The 21,833-nt window shown below is 33.4% G+C and overlaps 3 protein-coding genes across 3 annotated transcripts; 1 reads left to right on the top strand and 2 right to left on the bottom strand.

Annotated features, from left to right (window-relative positions):
* Nucleotides 1–1,719: 1,719 nt before the first annotated feature.
* On the bottom strand, nt 1,720–3,473 carry LOC140812659 (tetrahydroberberine oxidase-like). The gene has a single exon (XM_073170989.1). The coding sequence runs from the start codon at nt 3,447–3,449 to the stop codon at nt 1,866–1,868; it is 1,584 nt and encodes a 527-aa protein (XP_073027090.1). The 5' UTR covers nt 3,450–3,473; the 3' UTR covers nt 1,720–1,865.
* A 2,035-nt stretch (nt 3,474–5,508) lies between these two features.
* Nucleotides 5,509–6,510, top strand: LOC140813194 (uncharacterized). The gene is made up of 2 exons (XM_073171667.1): nt 5,509–6,270; nt 6,354–6,510. The coding sequence occupies exons 1-2, from the start codon at nt 5,602–5,604 to the stop codon at nt 6,495–6,497; spliced, it is 813 nt and encodes a 270-aa protein (XP_073027768.1). The 5' UTR covers nt 5,509–5,601; the 3' UTR covers nt 6,498–6,510.
* A 3,433-nt stretch (nt 6,511–9,943) lies between these two features.
* LOC140811962 (probable WRKY transcription factor 14) lies at nt 9,944–12,938 on the bottom strand. Its single transcript, XM_073170101.1, has 3 exons — nt 12,094–12,938; nt 11,327–11,467; nt 9,944–11,162 (listed from the first exon to the last, which is right to left on the bottom strand). Exons 1-3 carry the CDS (start codon nt 12,654–12,656, stop codon nt 10,505–10,507), a joined length of 1,362 nt encoding a protein of 453 aa, XP_073026202.1. The 5' UTR covers nt 12,657–12,938; the 3' UTR covers nt 9,944–10,504.
* Between the last annotated feature and the right edge of the window lie 8,895 nt (nt 12,939–21,833).

Here is a 21,833-nt window from a genome sequence, read left to right on the forward strand (position 1 = left end):
CGAGACTAAATAAATGATTGTTATATTCCACTACATCAAGGTCATATCAAATCAAACATCGTAATTTCCTTTGTCATTTCTAATTCAAATCATTTCAGTGCATCTCAAAAATTTCAAACATGCTTCAGCATCATATATAATATCGAACAATAATCGCATTCGAAGATATCATATCAAATAGAAACGAAATATCATTCTGATCGAATTTTCAAATACCTACATATATCATTTTTTAAAACAGTAATAAGCCCATATACTGATTTATTCTCCAGAATTCAGAGAACAAGCCATAATTTCGTCACCAGAAATTCAGTAAATTTGCAGAGACCTTTGCGACTAATTAAATTGTTGGATCAAACTTAAATTCAGGCAACAAGTTCAAAAGTAAGTGAATAAATTTTGAAAGGTCTAGATTGGATTGGTTGTTGTTTGGATTAGTTTATGGACGAGAAACACTAGGTCTACTATTCTCGTCTAGAACTTCAGCAGTTTTCTTGTGAAAGCTATATATAAAATTTGCACCTTTGTAGTTGGCTAAAATTTGGATAGGATATTCAAAACATATAACAGTATATGTTGAAAAGTGGAGATCAGGATTTGGACAGAACTTTGCTTGGAAATAGTAGCTAAAAAATGTATAGAATGATGACGGTGCTGACAGCTTTGAAAATCTGACAGAATATGCTGTAGGAATGCTGCACAATTTTGAGAGGATTCTTTATGATTTGTGTGGTTTCTTCATCAAGCTAGCTTCGGCAGTATATAGGATTGGATATATGGGTAGCCAAAGGGTCACCATTTCAACCATTTTTAATGGCTATAACACAATTTTAAGGTCTTAATCAGCCTTCAATTGGCTGTTACATTTTGATTAATAACATGTGTACAAATGTCCTTTCAAATTTAAAAAAACGATCGAGGTGTATTTCTTGAGCTTAAGCTGGTCTTGATCTTAGTTTGGATTGGGTCTTCAAAAACTACTCACCAAGAAACTGGTAGGCACAAACTAGCAAATAAATCTTTTAAATTTTTAGAACATGTTAAACAATCTATACATCGGACGAGAAATGTTATAGATAATAACATGCTTCAATTCATCAATAACCTTGGGACCTGCTTAATGCACCCAAAAAACTAAAACCTGACCCGATCCAAACTATTTTTTCGATTTGGCGATATCCATTAATTGCCATTTTTTTATACTCATGCACACAGGTAAAATATTAATTTAATCCTCTGAATTGTCATGTTTTTTTCTCTAACTTGTCAAAATCGTGTTTTAGTACTCTTGTAACTTTTGTTTTTGTTGGTCTTTAGTACTGTTTCGTTGGAGTGCTGATATGGTACCAACTGACACATCATCAATTTTCGATGTCTTGTAACTAATTTTCAGTGCCACATAAGCATTTTTCGTTGTCATGTCAACACTACGTCAAAATACAACTAAAAATCAACCAAAAACGAAATTACGAGACTAAACAGAATTTTTATAAGTTGGAATATCAAACACAAATATGATAATTTAAATGAATAAATTGACTATTTTCCCATGCATCTATGTTAAACCTAACGTTTGAGGTACATATTATGTGTTTTTTCCCCTAATTTTACCAAACAATTCACCCCTAGTATATAATGTCCATAGAACTTAATATAGCCTAGTTTGTAAATAAAGAATATTTTCATGAAACTTTTCGTTCTACACAATCCAATACTTGATATTTTATTTAACTTTTTATTTATTTTATTAAGAATTAAATACACATACGTTCCTTTTTTTTTTTTAATTTATATGCGTTATACACAATCCTGTATACAATGTTATTCAGCAACAACACAATCCTTTACTCCTATATTGCTTCATTTTACCATGTGGTAAGAGGAGGAACGCTTTGCTCGTTTCTGAAAAAATTAGATGGATCCACCTGAGTTTTCACTTGCACCAGTCTCTTAAAGTTGTTCTTGAAGTATTTGGATCCCCAGACATTCGCCTGTGCGTAGCTTGTGTTCCCTTGATTGTTCACCCCGATATCAAGATCCCTGTAATTGAAATATGCCTGTCTCGGATGTTTCGAAACGTAAGGAGCCATGTAACGGTAGAGTCTTCGTATCCAAGCCACGTGCTTCTGTAACGCGGAATTTCCATCTTCAACCCAAGCTACTGAATAATGGATCATGAATATGATACCTGATCGATGAGGGAAGGGGGTTTCAGATTCAGAGACATCGTTTAGTCGACCCCCGTACGGGCTGAACTGAAGTCCTGCCTGGTTTTCGTCTTCTTTGTTAAGGAATTCCCATATCCCTGTCAGGCCTTCTTCTGGAATTTGCTGTTGAACATAGTCCGATTTTCCTTTGAAATATACCCTGCCTTGTTGGCTTCTGTCGAGCAAAACATCGAGCGACTGATTTTGAAAACCTGCAAAATAAATCGTGGATTCTATCCAGCTCATTTCAGTACAATCTTGTTTCACCAAACCCAACTCAGGAAAATTGTCATGCATTATCGGCAGGAGATCTTTAACTTCACCGAGGTATAGAGACGTGAAAGAGGCCTGTATTGTCCTTTCTCCATCTACTGGGGACCTGATGCTTCCCAAAAAGAGTCTCAGTAAAAGATTTTCATCGATCTTGTCAGCAATTTGTTGCCATTTGAGCACGAGTTGCGTCGCATTCTGTTCCAGGGTCCTAGAAACGTTGAAAACAGTAACTGTTTCAGGAACAACGATTAGATTGACTTTGAAAGAGAAAACAATCCCGAAACTAGTTCCCCCGCCTCCTCTGATGGCCCAAAACAGGTCCTCTCCCATGGATTTACGGTCCAAAATTTCTCCATCAACATTGATCAATTTGGCGTCGATGATGTGATCCACAGCAATTCCATGTCTACGGGACATCATGCCGTATCCTCCGCCACTGAAGTGTCCTCCCACTCCTACAGTCGGACAAACTCCTGCTGTAAAAGCTAGAGTCCTATTTTTTGCAGCAATGGTGTAGTATAATTCCCCGAGAGTAGCGCCTACTTGAATCCAGGCAGTATTTTCTTCAGTATCTATTGTTACTGATCGCAGGTTTCTCATGTCGACAATGAAAAAGGGAATCTCGGAAACGTACGATAGCCCTTCATAATCATGGCCACCACTTCGGACCCTGAGCTGAAATCCATGTTTCTTGGAGCATTGAATTGCTGCCTGGATTTCGGATTCGGCCCATGGGGTGATAATGGCCACTGGACTCAGCCTGCTGGTCGATGCGGGTCGCTCGTTTCCTGATTGCAAAAGGGAAGAATATGACGAATTTTTGGGAGTGTAAATCACGTCGGATTTCGAGTTGAGGGATTGAAATTTAAGGGTAAGGCATTCAAGAAACTTGTTTTTGTTTGGACTAATTGATGAAGAAGCTCCAGAGCTTAAAAGGTTTGTTAAAAGGAAAAAGAGGAAAGTATGCATTATAACCCCATTTCTTGTTTAAAATGGATATATAGATTATAAAAACGGGTTTCTATTTATAGATTTAATTTTGCGAAGCCGCTGTGTTTTATTTTATTACGTAATTAATGACGTTTTCTCTCTTAAATATTGTTCAGATTTATACATTTGGATTACGTAAACTTCATTTGAATTTGATATGGAATTAATCAAGTATTTTAGGTGGGAAATTTTGACAAATGCTAGCAAGACAAGTGGTTTTAAACTTTACTTCTGAAGAAATTAAGCTTTGATTAAATTAACCCATTAATTTTCCATTATCTAAATTTCTGAAATTTCTAGAATAATGTGATTACAACTTTTGGCTAGCCTAGCTATTTTCCTAGGGCTAGTATATAGAAGAATTCATATTGCTAGAAAATTTTCGAATTATTTTTTTAAGAAATATAAATTTATTTAACAGAATATAGTAAATGTAATTATTTTGGATTCATTATAGTACTTATCAAAGTATTAGGTTTAATGATGAATATGTGATTTGATGAAGCATCAAAGAGTCACTTTATTTGAATTTTTCTGCAAAGGTATGGATGGAAGAAATTTTTCGCCAAACAATGTTGCTTTTTTCCGGTTTCCAATTTAATTAGAGATGACTACGAACAATTTAATTTGTCTTATTTTGAAAAAAAATTGCATGTACGATCGATTTATTACCATATTCAATGTGTGCGTGTGTGTATGTGTGTGTTTCTTTTTTCCAATTAAAAAGAGAGAACTAATTTTAAAAAATGAAGTCAAAAGCCATTCGAAAAATTAATTATAATACCATACAAGTTATGGTTTAATTAATTACATCATGTAACCGAATTACCAGCAGCGGATATTGTAATCAAGGTTCCTTTAATTGGGTTAGTGTCTGGGGATCAATTTTTTTTTTTTTTTTTTGTTGGAATTAAAAAGGGATGTATGTCCCATTTTGATTTATTCGAACTGCAATTTCAAGTTAACCGAATTTCTTGAGTTAATCAGAACGATCTCTCGTTTTTATTTAGGAAAAATATTTTTTTTGATTCATTAGCTTATTCAATTTTGGGTTTTGGTTATGTGAGATCCCATGACTTGATTATATAAATTATGAGTTGTGTAAATCAACTCATAATTTAATCGTACTTGAAAATTAAATTACAAAATTAAGAAAATATAATTCGGCTATTTTGATCAAATTGTTGATATGATACCGGAAATTACTGACATGAACTGGAAAATGATTACTTGATATCGAAAATTACTAACTTGTCATATATCACATCAGCAATTGAACCAAAATAGACGAAAATTAAAAGCTAATGCACCAAAACCAAACTTTAAAAATTTTAATGGGTCAATCAAAAATTGACAAGTTACTTGACTAAAAAATTCATTTTTCTCTTTTGGTGGCAAAAATTTGTGTGAGACGGTCTCACGCGTCGTATTTTGTGATACAGATCTGTTATTTGGGTCATCATGAAAAAGTATTACTTTTTATGCTAAAAGTATTAATTTTTATTGTGAATATCGGTAGAATTGAACCGTCTTACAGATAAAAATTCGTGAGATCGTCTGACAGAGACCTACTCTTGATCGGTAGTCACTTTCCCACCTTTCACCATGTTAATTATTTCGATTTGAAGTAATAATTGATACACTTTAGAAGAGTTTGACATACTCAATTTCTTTCGATTTTAATTACAATATAATTAAACGTAAATTTCTTGGAGAAAATGACTGCAAAAGAAAAAGAAACAATCAAAGAACAGCTTGAAGGATAAGTTAATTAGCCGCCATGCTAACGTTTTCAAGATGCAAAACCTAAACCTAACGTGTCGAAGTCCTAAAATTAAGGAGTTAGTTACCCGTTTTACACTATTAATCTCCCTTAATCCAATAACCTCCATTCCCACGTCCGTTCAATCTCTCTCTGTTAGTTTTCATAGGTCTACTGTTATTCTAGTCTATTCATAAGCAGAATCTAAGGTATAATTATATACTGTCTCAAAGCATCTTCTCTTACTGTCCTTTCCTTTTCTACTCCTCCCAAGAAAATAGTTGCATGTTTCGTTTCAAACATTTTTGTTCACTGCATTCAACTAATTAACCTGCTTAAATTTGTTGTAGGATATTTTGTATCGTCCACATGGCTTTGAGCTACTACTCTAATTGGGATGCATGTCAACAGTTCAGTTCAGATGCTCATACACAAACAAATGAGCAGCTGTGTTGGGAGCTCCAAGATTTCTCACACAGTCTTGCTTTGCCAGACAACTCCTTCAATACTACTGTCGACCCGAATACCTTGTTTTATTCATCGGAAAACTACAATTCTCTATTCCCACACTTCCTAACTCCAATATCCGATGATCTCAATCTCAGCAACTGTGCATCCATCACGCAAGCTCCAGCAGTACCCTTTCAAGAATTCGATCCATTAATGTATTGCCCCAAGCGCCAAAAGGCCGCATATATTGATTATGAAGAAATATACCCACGTGCGATTTATAGACTTCAAGATTATAATCCCCAGGAAGTTGTAACGCCCCCATTGCCAGATTTTCCGACTGGTCCGCCAGTTTATAGCGGTGGGATCAGGTGTGAGAGTAGCACGACAAAGAGCTTATCGGCGCAGAGCATTGCCGCGAGGCAGAGGAGGAGGAGAATTAGTGATAAGACTCAGGAGCTGGGGAAGCTTATTCCAGGTGGCCACAAGATGAACACTGCTGAAATGTTTCACGCTGCTTACAAATACATCAAGTTTTTGCGGGCTCAAGTTGGAATTCTTCAATTCACGGAATCAAATGATGACGAGGTAATTAGTATAACGTTTATTTAAATTAAATTATATATAGACAGACATTATGAATAGAGTTGGAATGACTTTTTTAATTGCAGGAAAGTGGAGAATATTTGCATGGTCTTCTTGAATCTCCAGTGATCCAGGAGAAGCTATATTCTACAGAGAAATGTTTGGTTCCTCAGAAACTTGATGAGAAAAAGAAGCAATATTCAAACCCTCAGCAGCTTCTCAAGGAATGAAGTAGACAAGTACTTGATCATGGAAGAATGGATATTAATACAAATGTTATGTTTAGATAATTCCTTATTGTCTTAGTTTTATTTATTATTTTTCTTGTACGTACGTAGATTCTCAACTCTTTATCTTTTTCGTAATAGTATATTAATATATATTCAGGTCTTAATTATTTAAACTTATTGGAATATATAGCTAGCTAGACTTCTTCTTCCATTGGTTTAAACACTATCATTATATTTAACCCCGCCCGCATTATTTCTTGGTTTATTAGCTCAAATTAAATTGATTGATTAATTAAGTACTATTTATATGGCCTATAATTTAAAACCGAAACGACGGGAATAATAATAATAAATGCCCTCATCATTTATAGTTTAAAAATAAATAGAAAAAAGATTATCACGTTTTATGAAGTTTCTCAATCCTTATCCAAATTGACCCAGCAAGCCGCAGTGTAATGCATGTTGGGCCGTAGTTTCAATCTCTATCCATATATATGCATGCTTTCAAACCCAATCTCAAACTAAGCTTGCAATAAAAATAAAAATAAAATAAAAATTTAATTTATGGATTGATTTAATATTTGATTATCGAAATAAAAGAGTCATAATACTATAAAGTTGTTGCGGGGATATCGGGAGACCTAGTCCAATCCAATAACGAAATTGGGAAACAGATTGAACGCTTCAAACGTCACGACATTTTAATGTTCAAGTTCGTTTAGTCAAGAATTTATCTTCATCTTTTTTATTTTTTGTAAGTACTGCACAAAAATTTATTTTGTATATATTGCTGCAATACATCCGGTTGTAAAAAAATATACATTAATAACGAGAATTACAATCAGGAGGACCAAGTCAAAGTGGTTGAAGCTAGCTAGTCAGTTAACGAAGTCATAACTCCGAAAGATATAAAAAATTCTTGCAACAATATTTTAACCAAGACTGATTTAGTCGAACCATGACATAAAGTGGTACATAGTTTTCGAACAGCCTTTGCTTGGTGCAGTGTTACTTTGATTTCAGGCAACAAAGTAGAGAATAACCGATCAGTTGCTAATAATTTATTAGAATTGTTGTGAGAACCAGCATATAAGTGGGCTTTACAAACCCATCATCTTCCCTAGCTACCTCCATCACCACTCATGATTCATCTGTTGGCTTAATTGTACGAATAATTGTTGCATGCTAAGTTAGATGCTAAAACATAGTACTCTAACTATAATGATTTGCCTTGCATAAGTGTTCGTTGATTGATGAGTGAAGAATGCAAAAAAAAAAAAAAAAAATCCATAAAAGAAATTTTATATGACTTTAAAGAAGATTTAAGTCGTTTTATGAATTTAACACTGAATGTTTAAAATTTTAACCTTTACTATATATATCATTGGGAATTCAATCAAAGTCCTATATTGGAAATATATAGAAAAGATCACAAACTTATTAGTTGGAAGGTATCTTCATCAGTACGAGGTATTCTTGGGTAAATTCCAAAAACAAATTCATGAGGGCTTAGATCCAAACCGGACAATATCCTATCATTTTGAAAATATGTGACTTTTATTGTTCAATAAATGGTATTAGAGTCATGGTCGAGATCGAGTCATGTGGGTGAATCCTAGGATATATACTTAAACGAAGGATATGAGGACTCCCAGTAAATCATCGAGACAAGTGATACTCCAAGTATTTCATATAAAGTGTGTGCTCCCAACGCAGTGAAGAAGAGTAACCTCAATGTATGATCCTTCAAGTGGAGAGGATAGACGGTTGACTTGAGGAGAGGCCTGCACCATGAGAATTGGTTGCAAAATGATACCTTCAACAAGAATTAGTGGTTTTCGGTGAAGTTTACTCACCAGTTGTAAAGAACGGATCAATTAGAATCCTCCTGGAATTGCTGGCATGACAGAACTTGGAATTGCATCAACTTCACTTTAAAACTGCATTCCTCTATGTAGATTTGGATGAGAAAATCTTCATGGAGCAGCCTGAATTTGTGAATAATGATCAGGAAGAAAAATTATGTTTGCTGAAGAAATTAGTGTACGGTTTAGGCAATCTCGAGAAAATGGACTAATAAGTTCAATGTATTTATGGATATTCAAAAATTCAAGAGGTGCAATTCAAATCTTTATGTGTATTTTAAGAATGAACACAATCAGAATCTCATCTACTTGTTGATATACATAGCTGATATCTTGAGTGGAATCCAGGATAAAGTACAAATACAGAGATTAAAGGCCGAATTAAAGCAAGAATTTGAGATGGCCATTAGTGAAGCAGTAAAAATCCTAGGCTGGATTAAAGCAAGAATTTGAGGGTTTGATTAAAGCAAGAATTTGGGGAGTGCAATAAGCTAGAGATCAAGCTTGCAAGCAGTGGTGACACTTTCCACAACTGAAGCTGAGTTCATACCATTGATCGAAGCAGTAAATGAAGACTTATCGATCAAGAGATTCTTAAGGAAGCTCGAGATTGAACATTACAAGCGGGAAATCTATTGTGATAGTCAAAGTGCGATTAACTTGGCAAGAAATCAAGTGATTTGTGAGAGGACTAATGTGAAACTATACTTCATCAAGAAGAACATTGAAGAGGGAAAGTGGGCATATTTAAAATTGGGACTGAAGACATTCGGACATATATGTTCACTAAGGTTATATCCACTGCAAAGTTCGAGGATTGTCTGCAAAGGACAAGGATCGAAGATTCTTGAATTTAAGAATGATGGGGGAAATTTGTGGATTGATTCCAAATATTCAAGAGTTGAACCGTTCAAATGTTAGTTGTTTGACGTAGTGGGTTAATTGGTAAGTGGCTAGGAAGTTATTTAATTATCTTCTAGTTGGTTTTCCTCATTCCTTGTTCTATTAAGTCTTGTAATGTGTGGTTTGTATGTGGGGTTCATTCAGAAACTTTCAGGGAAAAAGCTGAAGGATCACTTGTATAACTCTTGCATTTGAAGGAATAAACTTGTTTTGGAATTTGTTGCTGTTCTATAACATTTCACATATTCACACATCACACACATATTTCTCCAACTTTATATATATAGTATTCTCTTAACTGTTTCTGTTGTCAAAACTCAACATTTAGAGCTATGAGAATTTTATCTTAATCATGAGAACGGCTAATGAAGCTGTACACCAATTGGCTCAAAAAGTTTTTTCGACATTGACAAACATAGAATGGTGTCGTAGTGATTTTCTTCTTTGGTTTTCTGAAATTGTAACCGATGAGTGATTATCTTTGTTTTAATGAATTGATTTATCTTTAAAAAAAGATTAATAAAGTATATACATAATCAATTAATGCATGCATGCAGCATGAATATTAATTATACGCTTTTATAAGACTCGATCGATGGATCAATAGAACTAATTAATGCAGTACCGTTTACCACAACATGAAATGAGGGCTGCATGCCTAGCTATCTACAAGCGCGATTCAACCAAAAGATATATTATATATGTAAAACACAACAACAACGAAGAGCTGCTGATCGATCAGATTATGTATGTGTACATATAAAATTAATTAAATAAAAACAGAAAGCGGAGGAACCAAAGAGAAATACATATTATCTATATACACGCACTTGATCATGTCAATACCATATAGTTTTTTCGAATTAATGACAGCCACAAGCCCACAGAGGGGGACGTGTGGGGTGAATAATTGATCCCCACTTAATTCAAAAACTTGATCGATCGATCGATCTATGCTTCTGTCATGTCAGGTGTATGTACTTTATTCAACTGTTCTAACCTTCTGTTCCTCAGCTTTCTGTCCCGTCCTCCATAACTTCATTCATGTTCCCAGTTTAACACCACCACCACTTTTCTTCTTTTTTAAAAAAGTTTGACACATTTTTTTTATTTCTTAAAAATTAAAAAAAGGATAGCAAACAACTTACCAACGAAAAAAAGCTCTCCAAATAAAAATTCGCACTCACATTGAACGGTGGCATGTGGCTGAGCTTGAATATCAATGAACTGTATACCACTTCAAGAATCCCTTTTGGTTTCTGCATAAGATGTGGTGCAGGTGGGAGTGGGAGTGGGAGTGGGAGTGGGAGTGGTAGTGGCGGCGTTGTTAATACTGCTATTTTCTGCCCACTCATAGAAGGCAAATGGATCCAACGATTTGTTTTCACGTCCCATGTATGAAAATCCAGCTTGCGTGAACAAGAGATTCAAAGGGTCCGCCTCAATTTCTCCTATATCCACAAAGAAACTATCTTCGGATTTACTGGAGTCCGGCATGGTAGGCTTGTAGCTCTGTGGAAATCCTTCATCGAAATCTGCATGATCTTCTTTTTCTAAATTATTATCAAATTCTTCATCCATCGACTCCTCTTTTACGGATACAGGAATCTCTTCTACTGTGGACGAGCGCAGTTGCTTATTCACTGTAGTTAATTGTTTCTTCTCTTCTTTAGGGTTTGCAGATTTTTGAGGTTGACAATTTGATGAATTCTTTGAAGTACAACTAGTCTTGGATGTCTGAGATCTTGTAGAGCCTGCAAGAGCATTTCTTTGGGTGGGCCATGGATGATTGTGCTCCGAAGTGTAGGTGATCAAAAGCATATTCGGGTCTGTTCGGCTCCGCTCCACTTGTTTCCTGGCCGAACAACCCTTTGAACTACTGCATCTATAGTAACCCCTGGATTTATACATAACATCAATTAATAAATGATGAATCTTTGGGACTATTTTGTTTTATATATTCCTCACACATTCTGAAAAGGTCTGCAGAAGAGTTGCGTTAGTCCGAGGACAAGAAAATGAATCCTTTTTAAGCTAATCCAATTCAAGAAGAGAAGTTACCTTGGATAAGGTGATCCTTTAATAGGCTTCTGACCGTACTTTCTCCATGCCCAAAGATCAGATGGAACAATTTCTCCAGTGGGTCTGCTGTTTGCAGGTGCTGGAGCCGGTATACAAACTACCTTCTTTGCCTGGCTTTTCCTGATAATTATTGACATTAATTATTTTCCCTTTTTTTGGGGGTCTGATAAAATAAAGCTAAGTACGTAAAGCGGAGACTGCCTAATTCTCTGGAAACACACAATCTGGGTTCGTTCGTACGTATATTTTATACGTGGATGCTATGATTTGTAATAATTATCATTTATATTTTTTTCGGTGTTCAGAACTGCTTGGTTAGTCTTCTGCACGCTAGCTACCTTTCTTCTTTTTCTATGAGAAGCCGAAAGTGATGGAGGATGCCAAAGACATAACAGACGAAAATAAACTATGTTGGTGGGTTTTAAAGGACAGTCGTTGACACAGATAAAATAGTAAATCTGAAAGCCAAGCCTGATCGATTATCATTGGTCACTTTGACCGAAATTTCATGGAGGTTTCGCAGGTTTTAAGAAGGCCAAAAAATCAGAATTTTTTACCGTTAATTTTTGCGCTGAGATAAAATAGAAAGAATCTGATTAACCGGCAATTCACTCATTAATACGGTTACATTTAATGAAAGATATGATTATTTTTTTCACGTGGTGCATAAAATACAAGAATTATCATCGTCACGAGAGTCAAAACTGTATAGAGTGTTTAGATATGAGTCCAGAGAAAGAACCCACCTTCTCTTAATGCCCGTATTTCGCGGAGACGAGATCTGCAGAGGTGCAGGGCTCTCCAGCAAGCAAACTTTGGAGTTATTAGGAGAAACCAAACTTTGATCATTGGGAGCTTTCAAGATCCTGGGAGAAGAAGCAGCCGCCGGCGAAGAACCACATGGTAATACCGGCAACTTTGCATCAGGACAGATCTGCAGCATCCTTGAAAACATATTCGAAGGTCTTTTCATCTCATCGCCAAGAATCTTGTCACTTTCACCTCCGTTTATAGCGAACCCTTCATCATTTCCAGTGTCCTGAATTTTCGAGTCATGAAAAAATCCCGACACTGGAGTATTCATAACCTGGAGGAATGGATCTCGTATGTCAGCAAACGGATCCCCAAAATACTCAGACGGGTCCGAAGAGTAGTTCATCGGGTTGTTTGGAAACTGCCAATATTCTTGCAGGGCCGCCACTTCAGCTGATGCGGTGTTGCCACCGGCGATACCGCAGCCATTTGTTCGGATTATATCGGTTAAATCTCCTTGATAATTCTCCATTCTCTTCAAGAAGTAACTGCACATATTTTAAAAAAAAAAAAAGCATGCAAGTGGTGTTGATTACGAAGAAGGATCGATGAGTTTGGTTTATTTTACTTTACTTGAAGAGAAGAAAATGAAATGGGCTTTTTCGGGCGGAGGGATGCGCTGACTTTTGGTAACAGCTCCTCCCTCCCTATACGCAACAAAGAAGAGAAGATAGGCAAGGAACTCAAGTTTTTTAATAATGAGTCATTGTTTTGAATTATTAATATATCAGGAAGGGTCAAATCTGTGCAACTGTTTATGCTAATTTATTCTTCCCTAGCTCGCAAACATAAATAAATAAATTTTATTCGGCGACTGATCTTTTTAGCATTCTTCTTTTAACTACATATATAATAATGTTTAATTAGTTAATCATACGTACTTTTGAATCGATTACATTAATATTTAGAGTGGAAAGATTAATTTAGATGATTTCATTATATTCCATATTCATATAAGTGAATATATATATATATATATATATATATATATGATTATGATTTTGATATATATTGTCCACACGTTATTAGCTATCTTCTATGAGCTGCAAGATGTCCATGAGAACGTCTCGTTGTATGTCACATTGGTCGTTCTTTTACATATTATTGCATCAAATTCTTCAGTGATATAAACACATTTTAGAATATAAAAAAAAGCGAGTGTTACAAGATGTTCGCGAGAATATCGTTTAAGTATTTAATACAATAATATGTGAGAATATCTTGTGGTGTTCGTGGAGTGACCACGAACAAATGGGCAGTTTTATATAACTTTTGTTTCTTAAAAAAATCTAACATTTTTCTAATTAGCATATGAAAATTTAGAAACAGTTTGTTAAATTTTTGAATTAGATTTAAAGTTCGAATTAAAATTGTGGCTCATGAATATGAGAATTTCTTTTAGCTCTCCGTATTCTTAAGTTAGGTGTGACTCATGATTGTGAAAGTATTTTTTACTTTACACATTTTTGAGTTAATTGGAAACTTTTGGTCTTCGTATTCTTGAGTTAATTGCCTGATTATTTGAGTAAATTAATCTTGCATGAATTTTGGAGCATAGAATGTGCTGCTGCAATTGCTATGTCAGTCAGTCACGGAGAAAAACCAGAAGTTCAATGTTGTGAACTTCAAAAGATGGCAGCATAGAATGTTATTTTACTTGACGACACTGAATCTCGCCAGATTCCCATATGAGGATGCTCCTAACTCAAAGAGTGTGAGGGAGATATTGAATCATCAGTGCTCTGGAGGCATGGAATCATTCAGATTTCCTATGCCGAAATTATTTATCGAATGGATTGGCTAATTCGCTCTATAATGTGTTTTGTAAAAAGAAAACTGCTAAAGAGCTATGAAAATCTCTTGACAGAAAGTAAAAACCGAGGAGGTGGGGCCAAGAAGTTTCTTGTAGACCGCTTTCTAAATTTTAACATACTTCAAGATCTCACTCTAATATTCTTTTGTATTTCATATTGTTAGCTTTTCATCCTACATCTATTAAGTTTTGGTGATAAAGTGAATGTATGTTTTCAGTTTACCGGTATAGTTACTTCGTGCTAAGTTGATGTATGGTTTTGTCGTTGTATTCCGGGAAAAATTGTCTAAACACAATTAATTTTGTAGTCTGTGAACATAAAACTTTAGCGATGTAATTAGTTACTTGTTTCTAAATTTTCATCCGCTAGTTAAAAAAAATGTAAGCCTTTTTTTTTTAAAAGAAACAATAGTTAGCTATCGATTGATTTCAGTTCATTCAATTTCATTATTATTATTTTTGAAAAAACAAGTGATGGAAAAGGAAAGAAGGTGGCAAGTAGCCGCAATTCTCGGACAAAGCTAGCTTCAGACCTTTTCGTCATGGGACAGGTGACACCACTCCCGATCTCTTTTTCAGTATGTTTTAATATTTATTTCTGTTTTTTACTACATCATAATATTATATTAATCAAGGATCGACTCACGCACCTTCAAAATATACTAAAAGTTCCAGTTTCTCCACCGTATGTAAGAAATAAAAATAGTATGTGTATATATATATATATACACACACACTACTGTTACTGTCTTATTTATGTTGCTATGATTGATTTTTCTAAGTTGTTTCGATAATTTATTTTATTGTGTTACATTCATTTTAATACTCTCTGCATGAACACGCACAATTTTTATTAAATGATTATCATCCCTGGTTTATAATTTTGCGCGACCAATTGTAAATTCGAAGTTAACGTTGCTTTTAATTTGCTAGGCAGCGTATATAGGGTTTTTATTTTTATAATTAATTAAAAAATAAAAAAATAATTCAAAATAAAATAATTTTGCAAAATTCCTTTAATATGTGCTTTACGGATTAGAGTAAAGTGGAGACAAAGCACGGATGCTCCACTATATTATTATTATATTTATTATTATCACTTTTAATAATTAATTTAATTCGAATAAAAATATAAAATATAAATATTTATAATATATGGTAATTATTAAATATTTTGTATTATTTAATTGGGTGATTGAAAAATTAGAGATATGAGAAGATTGAAAGGAGAAATTAAAGAGATATGAGAGGATTGAAGGAAGAAAATTAAGGAGAATAAAAATAGTAGTCTTTCACCAATAAACCAATAAGAGGTTTAACTTTAGCATATACTATCGATAAAATTTACGTTATATTATAATATTTTCATTCTATTATTAAATTTGAATTTTTTATTTTCAATTTAAGCTATTATTATTAATTGAATTTCAATCACAACATAAAAACTCACATGACGTGAAAGTACATTTTTTTTTTATTATTATTATTATTATTATTATTATTATTTAATTAATTAATTAATTTAATTCGAATGAAAAATATAAATATTTATAATATATGGTAATTATTAAATATTTTTTATTATTTGGTTGGGTGATTGAAAAATTAGAAATATGAGAGAACTGAAGGAAGAAAATTAAAGAGAATAAAAAGTAGCAGTCTTTCATCAATACACCAATAAGATGTTTAACTTTAGCATATAGTATGGATAAAACTCGCTGAATTATAATATTTTCCTTCTATTCCTAAATTTACATTGTTTATTCTCTATTTAAGTTATTATTATTAATTGAATTTCAATCACAACAGAATTTCAATCTCAACATAAAAATACAATATTAATATATTATACTAGTAATTATTAATGCTTGCTTGTTTTCTTCACTATTGGCCTTCTTCATTTTTATAGATTGATTTATTTAATAAATCTATTAATAATAATAAATCTATTATATATAATTATATATTTTACAATTAATTTTTGTATGAAATATGTGTTTATACACTTTTGAGAGAATTTGAAATGAGTATTCCTGAAATATCTTTTTGACCAATTTATTTTATGTATGTTCTCTTGAATGCAAACTTTCAATATTTTGTTATAAATTATATTTATTTTTTGGTTGTATTTAGATTAGTATTTTTGAAATGGAATAATAATTTAAAATAAAATATCCGAAAATCCAATAAAGGGAATACAAATCTAAAATTAAAATAGGAGGAAATTCATGAATTTGAAATGATACGCACCATGTAAATCACTTGAAAATTGCTTCAAAATATATATAAAACTGTAAGGAAGGAGACGGTGAAACTTAAAACATATAATTAAGATATGAGTTATTTTATGCTAAATCGTGAGTGTTTCGTTTTGCCTCATATTTCAATATCATTAAATCATGTGAGTCTTTTATATTTTTATAGAAGTTACATATATGCTAATGATGTAAGGACTTAATTTTCTCCCTTCAATCCTCTCATATCTCTCTAATTTTTCAATCATCCAACCAAATAATACAAAATATTTAATAATTACCATATATTATACATATTTATATTTTATTATTTTTATTCGAATTAAATTAATAATAATAATAATAATAATAATAATAATAATATACTGGAGCATCCGTGCTAGCGTTTTTGTTGTAGTGCTTTGATGCATTCTCCTTTTATAAGTGTCAATCCAACATGAATAAATATGGCTGGTACTCACAGTCGTAATATATGCCACAATTCTTCAGAGATTGTGACGTGTCTTTGTCATCATCCCAAATATAGTACTAGCAAATTCAAATTCCTTGGACACTAGCAAAAATAGGTAACTATTGAAATCATGACATTGTTTTATGAATAAGCTCAGCGGTAAAATGACAATCACACCTAGAAAATGTCATCAGATCAGTATATTTCCATTGTAAGAAGATCATATCAGTACGTTGCTCTCTGTTGTAAGCTTATTAGTTTAGATGATTTTCGGAGTAGGCTTATCAGATCAGTTCTTCATACGAATCAGTTAAGTTCGGTTTCTAAAAAAATTCTCGAGTGATCTGCATTAACAATTTATAGGGTCGGATGATCAGTTTAATTAACAAAAATTGGTTAAAGTTATATCTTAACAAATTGTAAAAGTGTTGGTATATTATTGTACGATGCGATTATGAAATTAATAAATTAAAATGGATCTGATCCCTTCATGAACATCTATTCCGTTCGATCTGATCTATTCAACCATATGATCTAATGACAGTGGATGGACTCGATGACTATAACCCAATAGATATTGATGACTCCAATTCACCTGCAATCATCCCACCATTATGTTTACCATAACATCTGTCATATGATCAATTAAGTTGTTTCAAATTTTATTGTCATTCCTCGAGCTTAGACTCACGCCTGTATGAGAAACTACTTTGTATTCATCATCGTTTTTACAGAAATGATTAGGTTACTACAGAAGTCTATCATAAGCTTTTATAAAACAATGTAGGACAAGGATACCACACATATCTTGTTGTCAGAGAAAAAAGTTTCGCAGAACGATTGATATATGTGTGTGAATTTAATATATAGTTAGTCTTAACTAGTTTGTATTTGAAAATAAAGGTTGGTCCATGGCCATTTAATCCATAAACTTTAGTTTGGCATTATTTGTAGGATAATTGAATGGAGACAACACATACCCCACGTTCATGCATGAAACCAAAAACTAATCAACACTGGGATTCTCCTGACACAGAATTTGTCCTATCAATGGAATCAGAAGCATCCTCCCATGTGATGTGAAACACTCTCGTATTTTAATTAATTAACGACTCGTTGGGATTATTAGTTTCATTATTGTTTTGTTTATATACCAGTTATCGTTTCTGTCCGCTTAGGAATATCAATGGATGTTTATTACATAATTATCATGTTGTTAATTAAATACAAGAAAAAGTCAAACGGTCTTTAATTTGCCGAATTCTACGTAAAAATATATAAATAAGATATTTTATAAGACAATTCACTTGGCATGCACCATTATCCAACTAATTAATTAATCCCCAATTTTTATTCTCATGAAACTCCGATCAATCAATCAAATTACTTTTCCAATATATGTATAATTTTATTGATTATTGTTAGTGATCCATAAAATAATTACGAATGTCCCAAATTTATTTATTTTCCCAATTTTAAAGTAAGACATGCAATAATGGCACAAGTATCATCGCATGTGACGAAGACGTTAATATATTTCCATAATGATCGATCATATTCTCGAGAAGATAAGAAGGGGCATTTAATTTAATTATTAAGTATAATGAAAATAATAATAATAATAATAATAATAATAATAATAATAATAACAACGCGTTTAAGATAAAGAAACTAAAATAAATATTCCCGATATAAGCACGTGGAGCGATTTTTGCCATTAATTTGGGGATTCATGATCTTATAATAAGGTACTTACGTCTTCTTCATTAATTTAAATTTAAATTATAAGTCTCGAAAACCATAACACGCGCGCACGCACATACAATAAACCAATCACGAATATGTTTGTGTAAATAAATTTTCTTTTTAATTTTTTGATTTTGGTGAGTTAAAATTTATTTTAATTTGTATATGATTCAGTAACAACATATATCTATATATGTATATACATACTATGTTATATTATTATAGACGAGGCATTGATGGAGTCTTCTTAATTGTCTGCCAACTTGAATGCGAGTATTTTTTTAAACAAATTATTTTTGGTAACAAGAACATGACAGCATGTCTTAACCAAAACATATTCAACAATATCGTTAATTAATGAAAGAAAATATGTTATTTCAATTTAAGTTTGTTTTCACCTCAAAAGCAGTATTTTATCAATAACTAATGAAATACAATTTTGTACTTTTTTGAATCCTCTTGAACTGGGCCTCAGGCAATTTACGTTTTGGGCTTCACAAAAAAAAAAAAAAAAGATCCAGCCTCCGAATAAACTTAATAAAAAAGCAAAAAAAAGTTGTTAAAGCAAGATGAATTCAAACTAACCAAAAAGCTTTCGTTCGAAAATACTCTTCACACAGCACAACAGCAAAACCTAAAAATAAAAACACAAACAAAAACTTTATAAGGCTTCAACTATTTTTAGTGTCATTTTTAATTAAAAATTTATTAATGAGTGCATAAACACTCGGTCCTAACAATAAGTATCCATATGCTCTTTCTCAGATTATATATGTTTGGCCTTACCAACATAGTTTGATTCATGTCTTGAAAATGTTGAATAGTTTCTCTTTATATATATGTGTTTGGCTTCGCCTATACATATTCCTCCTCCGTCATAGTAAAGATACGCAAGAGCTCGTGATGACCCATTTTTTTATGGGATGCGAAAAGGTGAAGCAGCCTTTGCTGGCAAGGGTAGAATCTTTGACTTTCAAGAAAAATTTCTGACCAAAAATATTAATAGATCAGCCTCGGATATCGGAGACAGGGGATCCAAACATTTCAGTGATAGTGTAACTGAAGATGTAACTTACAACCCAAAGGTGTAACCCTCAGACATTGTTCTTGAACCTTTTGGACGGTCATTATCTGGAAGGTGGCCAAAGACTTACTCTCCACTTGCAGCTTCTCGGTCAGATTTAAATATTTACTTGCATGAAGCAGATGAGTTGCCTACTACTGTTTCTTGTCTAAATGCCTCTGAAACCAATGAAGAGTCTGTTAACCAAATTGTCTTGGCAACTGTTGAGTATAGATCATCAAGTTCGTGCCTTCCTGCTCCGTAGGAACCTGCAACCAACTAGCAACAAAAATACAGCAGCATGTATATATGATATATGCAATTGAACGAGGCTCAGACAAACTGATACGGCCTCTCCCAAGAACACAGTGAACCACGGCGAAGACCACAAAGGTTTCCCGATCAAAACCCCGATTACTCTACACACAGTAGGAACGACACTGTCTCGCACAAAGAACCAAGGACAATTTCCAATCTCACCCACTCTGGTATATCACTTTAGAAATAGAGAGGAAGAAGAGAAAGAGAAAAGCTTTCATGCACAAAGCAAGGAACACTGGTATGACGCCGAAGAAGAATGAAGCGCACTGTTGTCTCTCAGAAAACTCACGCTTACGCTCCTCACTCAAGTCGGCTGTTCACTCACCGATTAATCCAAGAAACGTTAGGCAGCCCTCTATTTAAAAGGAAAGGAAGAGAGGCTGAAGCCCTACAGCCCATATGCAAATAAGGGTGGCTAATGGGCCAGAGAAAATATTGGGCCAAACCCAACATTTCTCCACCTTTTGGCCCAACACCGGTTCAACTGGTCAGGAGAGTCACCTACAGCCATCATCATCGCCCCACTTGCAGAAAACACAAAGTTAGTACAAGTAACAATATGTAGCAAACACTAAGTAAGCTACACTAAAAGAACATAAACCGAACACATCAGTCAGAAGTATCAAAATTTAAAATTTTTAGACAAGATATAAATTTTTCAGTTGATAAACACTTAGTTCCCATGTCAGCAGGATTAAATTGAGAAGGAATTTTTTCAAGATAGACTATGCCTTTAGCAACCACATCACGAATGTAGTGGAATCTAACATCAATATGTTTAGTTCTATCATGAAAAACAGGATTCTTACACAGTTGTATACCAGACTGACTATCAGAAAATACTACAACTTCACCTTCAAGAAAACCAATTTCAGAAATAAGACCTTTCAACCAAATAGCTTCTTTTAAAGCTTCAGTGACAGCAACATACTCAGATTCAGTGGTTGAAAGAGCAACTATGTGTTGTAATTGAGATTTCCAGCTAATACAAGCACCACACAATGTAAACACATAAGAAGTTGTTGATTTTCTGTTGTCCCTATCATTTGCATAGTTAGAATCCACATATCCAATCAATTTAACACCAACATCAGATTTTGAAAATTTTAAGCCATACTTCACAGAACCATTCAGGTATCTCAAAAGCCATTTGACAGCTTGCCAATGGTGAACACCAGGATTAGACATATACCGACTCAAACAACTCACAGAATATGCAATATCAGGCCTCGTGCTAACCATTAAATACATGACAGAACCTATAGCATTTGAATATGGCACATTCTTCATGCTTTTAACATCAAAATCAGTTTTAGGGGATTGCTCTTTACTTAGAACAAAATGACCGGCTAAAGGCACATTGACTGGTTTTGCATTTAACATGGAAAATTTACTCAAAACTTTCTTAACATAAGTATCCTGATTCAACAAAATGACAGAACGTTTTCTATCCCTATAAATGTTCATGCCAAGAATACGTTTAGCATCTCCTAAGAATTTCATATCAAATTTAGCACTTAAGCAATTTTTGACATGATCAATAGTTTTCACACAAGAACTAATCAATAGCATATCATCCACATAGATAAGCAAGAAAACAGGAACTTTAGCATTTTGTTTGAAATACAAGCAATGATCATAATTACTTCTAGTAAAATTCATAGAGAGCATGCATTCATCAAACTTTTTGTTCCATTGTCTAGGAGATTGCTTTAATCCATACAAAGATTTCTTTAACAAACAAACATGATCAGGATACTTAGAATCAACAAAACCATCAGGTTGCCTCATACAAATTTTTTCATCAAGTTCACCATGTAAAAAAGCAGTTTTAACATCTAATTGTTTCAACTCCCAATCAAACTGAGCAACAAGGGCAAGCATGATTCTCACAGTAGTAAATTTCACAACAGGAGCAAATATTTCAGTATAGTCTATCCCTTCTTTTTGAGTAAAGCCCTTAGCCACTAACCTAGCTTTAAATCTAACAGATTCACATTCATTCTTGACCTTAAATAACCACT

Source organism: Primulina eburnea, chromosome 14 (genome assembly GCF_022965805.1).
Source record: "Primulina eburnea isolate SZY01 chromosome 14, ASM2296580v1, whole genome shotgun sequence".
In the NCBI taxonomy this organism is placed as follows: Eukaryota; Viridiplantae; Streptophyta; class Magnoliopsida; order Lamiales; family Gesneriaceae; genus Primulina; species Primulina eburnea.

Coding starts and splice junctions, on each gene's coding strand:
- LOC140812659 (XM_073170989.1), bottom strand. CDS start 3,449: ATGCATACTTTCCTCTTTTTCCTTTTAACAAACCTTTTAAGCTCTGGA.
- LOC140813194 (XM_073171667.1), top strand. CDS start 5,602: ATGGCTTTGAGCTACTACTCTAATTGGGATGCATGTCAACAGTTCAGT. Junction 6,271..6,353: donor CGGAATCAAATGATGACGAG/GTAATTAGTATA, acceptor TTTTAATTGCAG/GAAAGTGGAGAATATTTGCA.
- LOC140811962 (XM_073170101.1), bottom strand. CDS start 12,656: ATGTGCAGTTACTTCTTGAAGAGAATGGAGAATTATCAAGGAGATTTA. Junction 11,468..12,093: donor AATACGGGCATTAAGAGAAG/GTGGGTTCTTTC, acceptor AATAATTATCAG/GAAAAGCCAGGCAAAGAAGG. Junction 11,163..11,326: donor AAAGGATCACCTTATCCAAG/GTAACTTCTCTT, acceptor GTATAAATCCAG/GGGTTACTATAGATGCAGTA.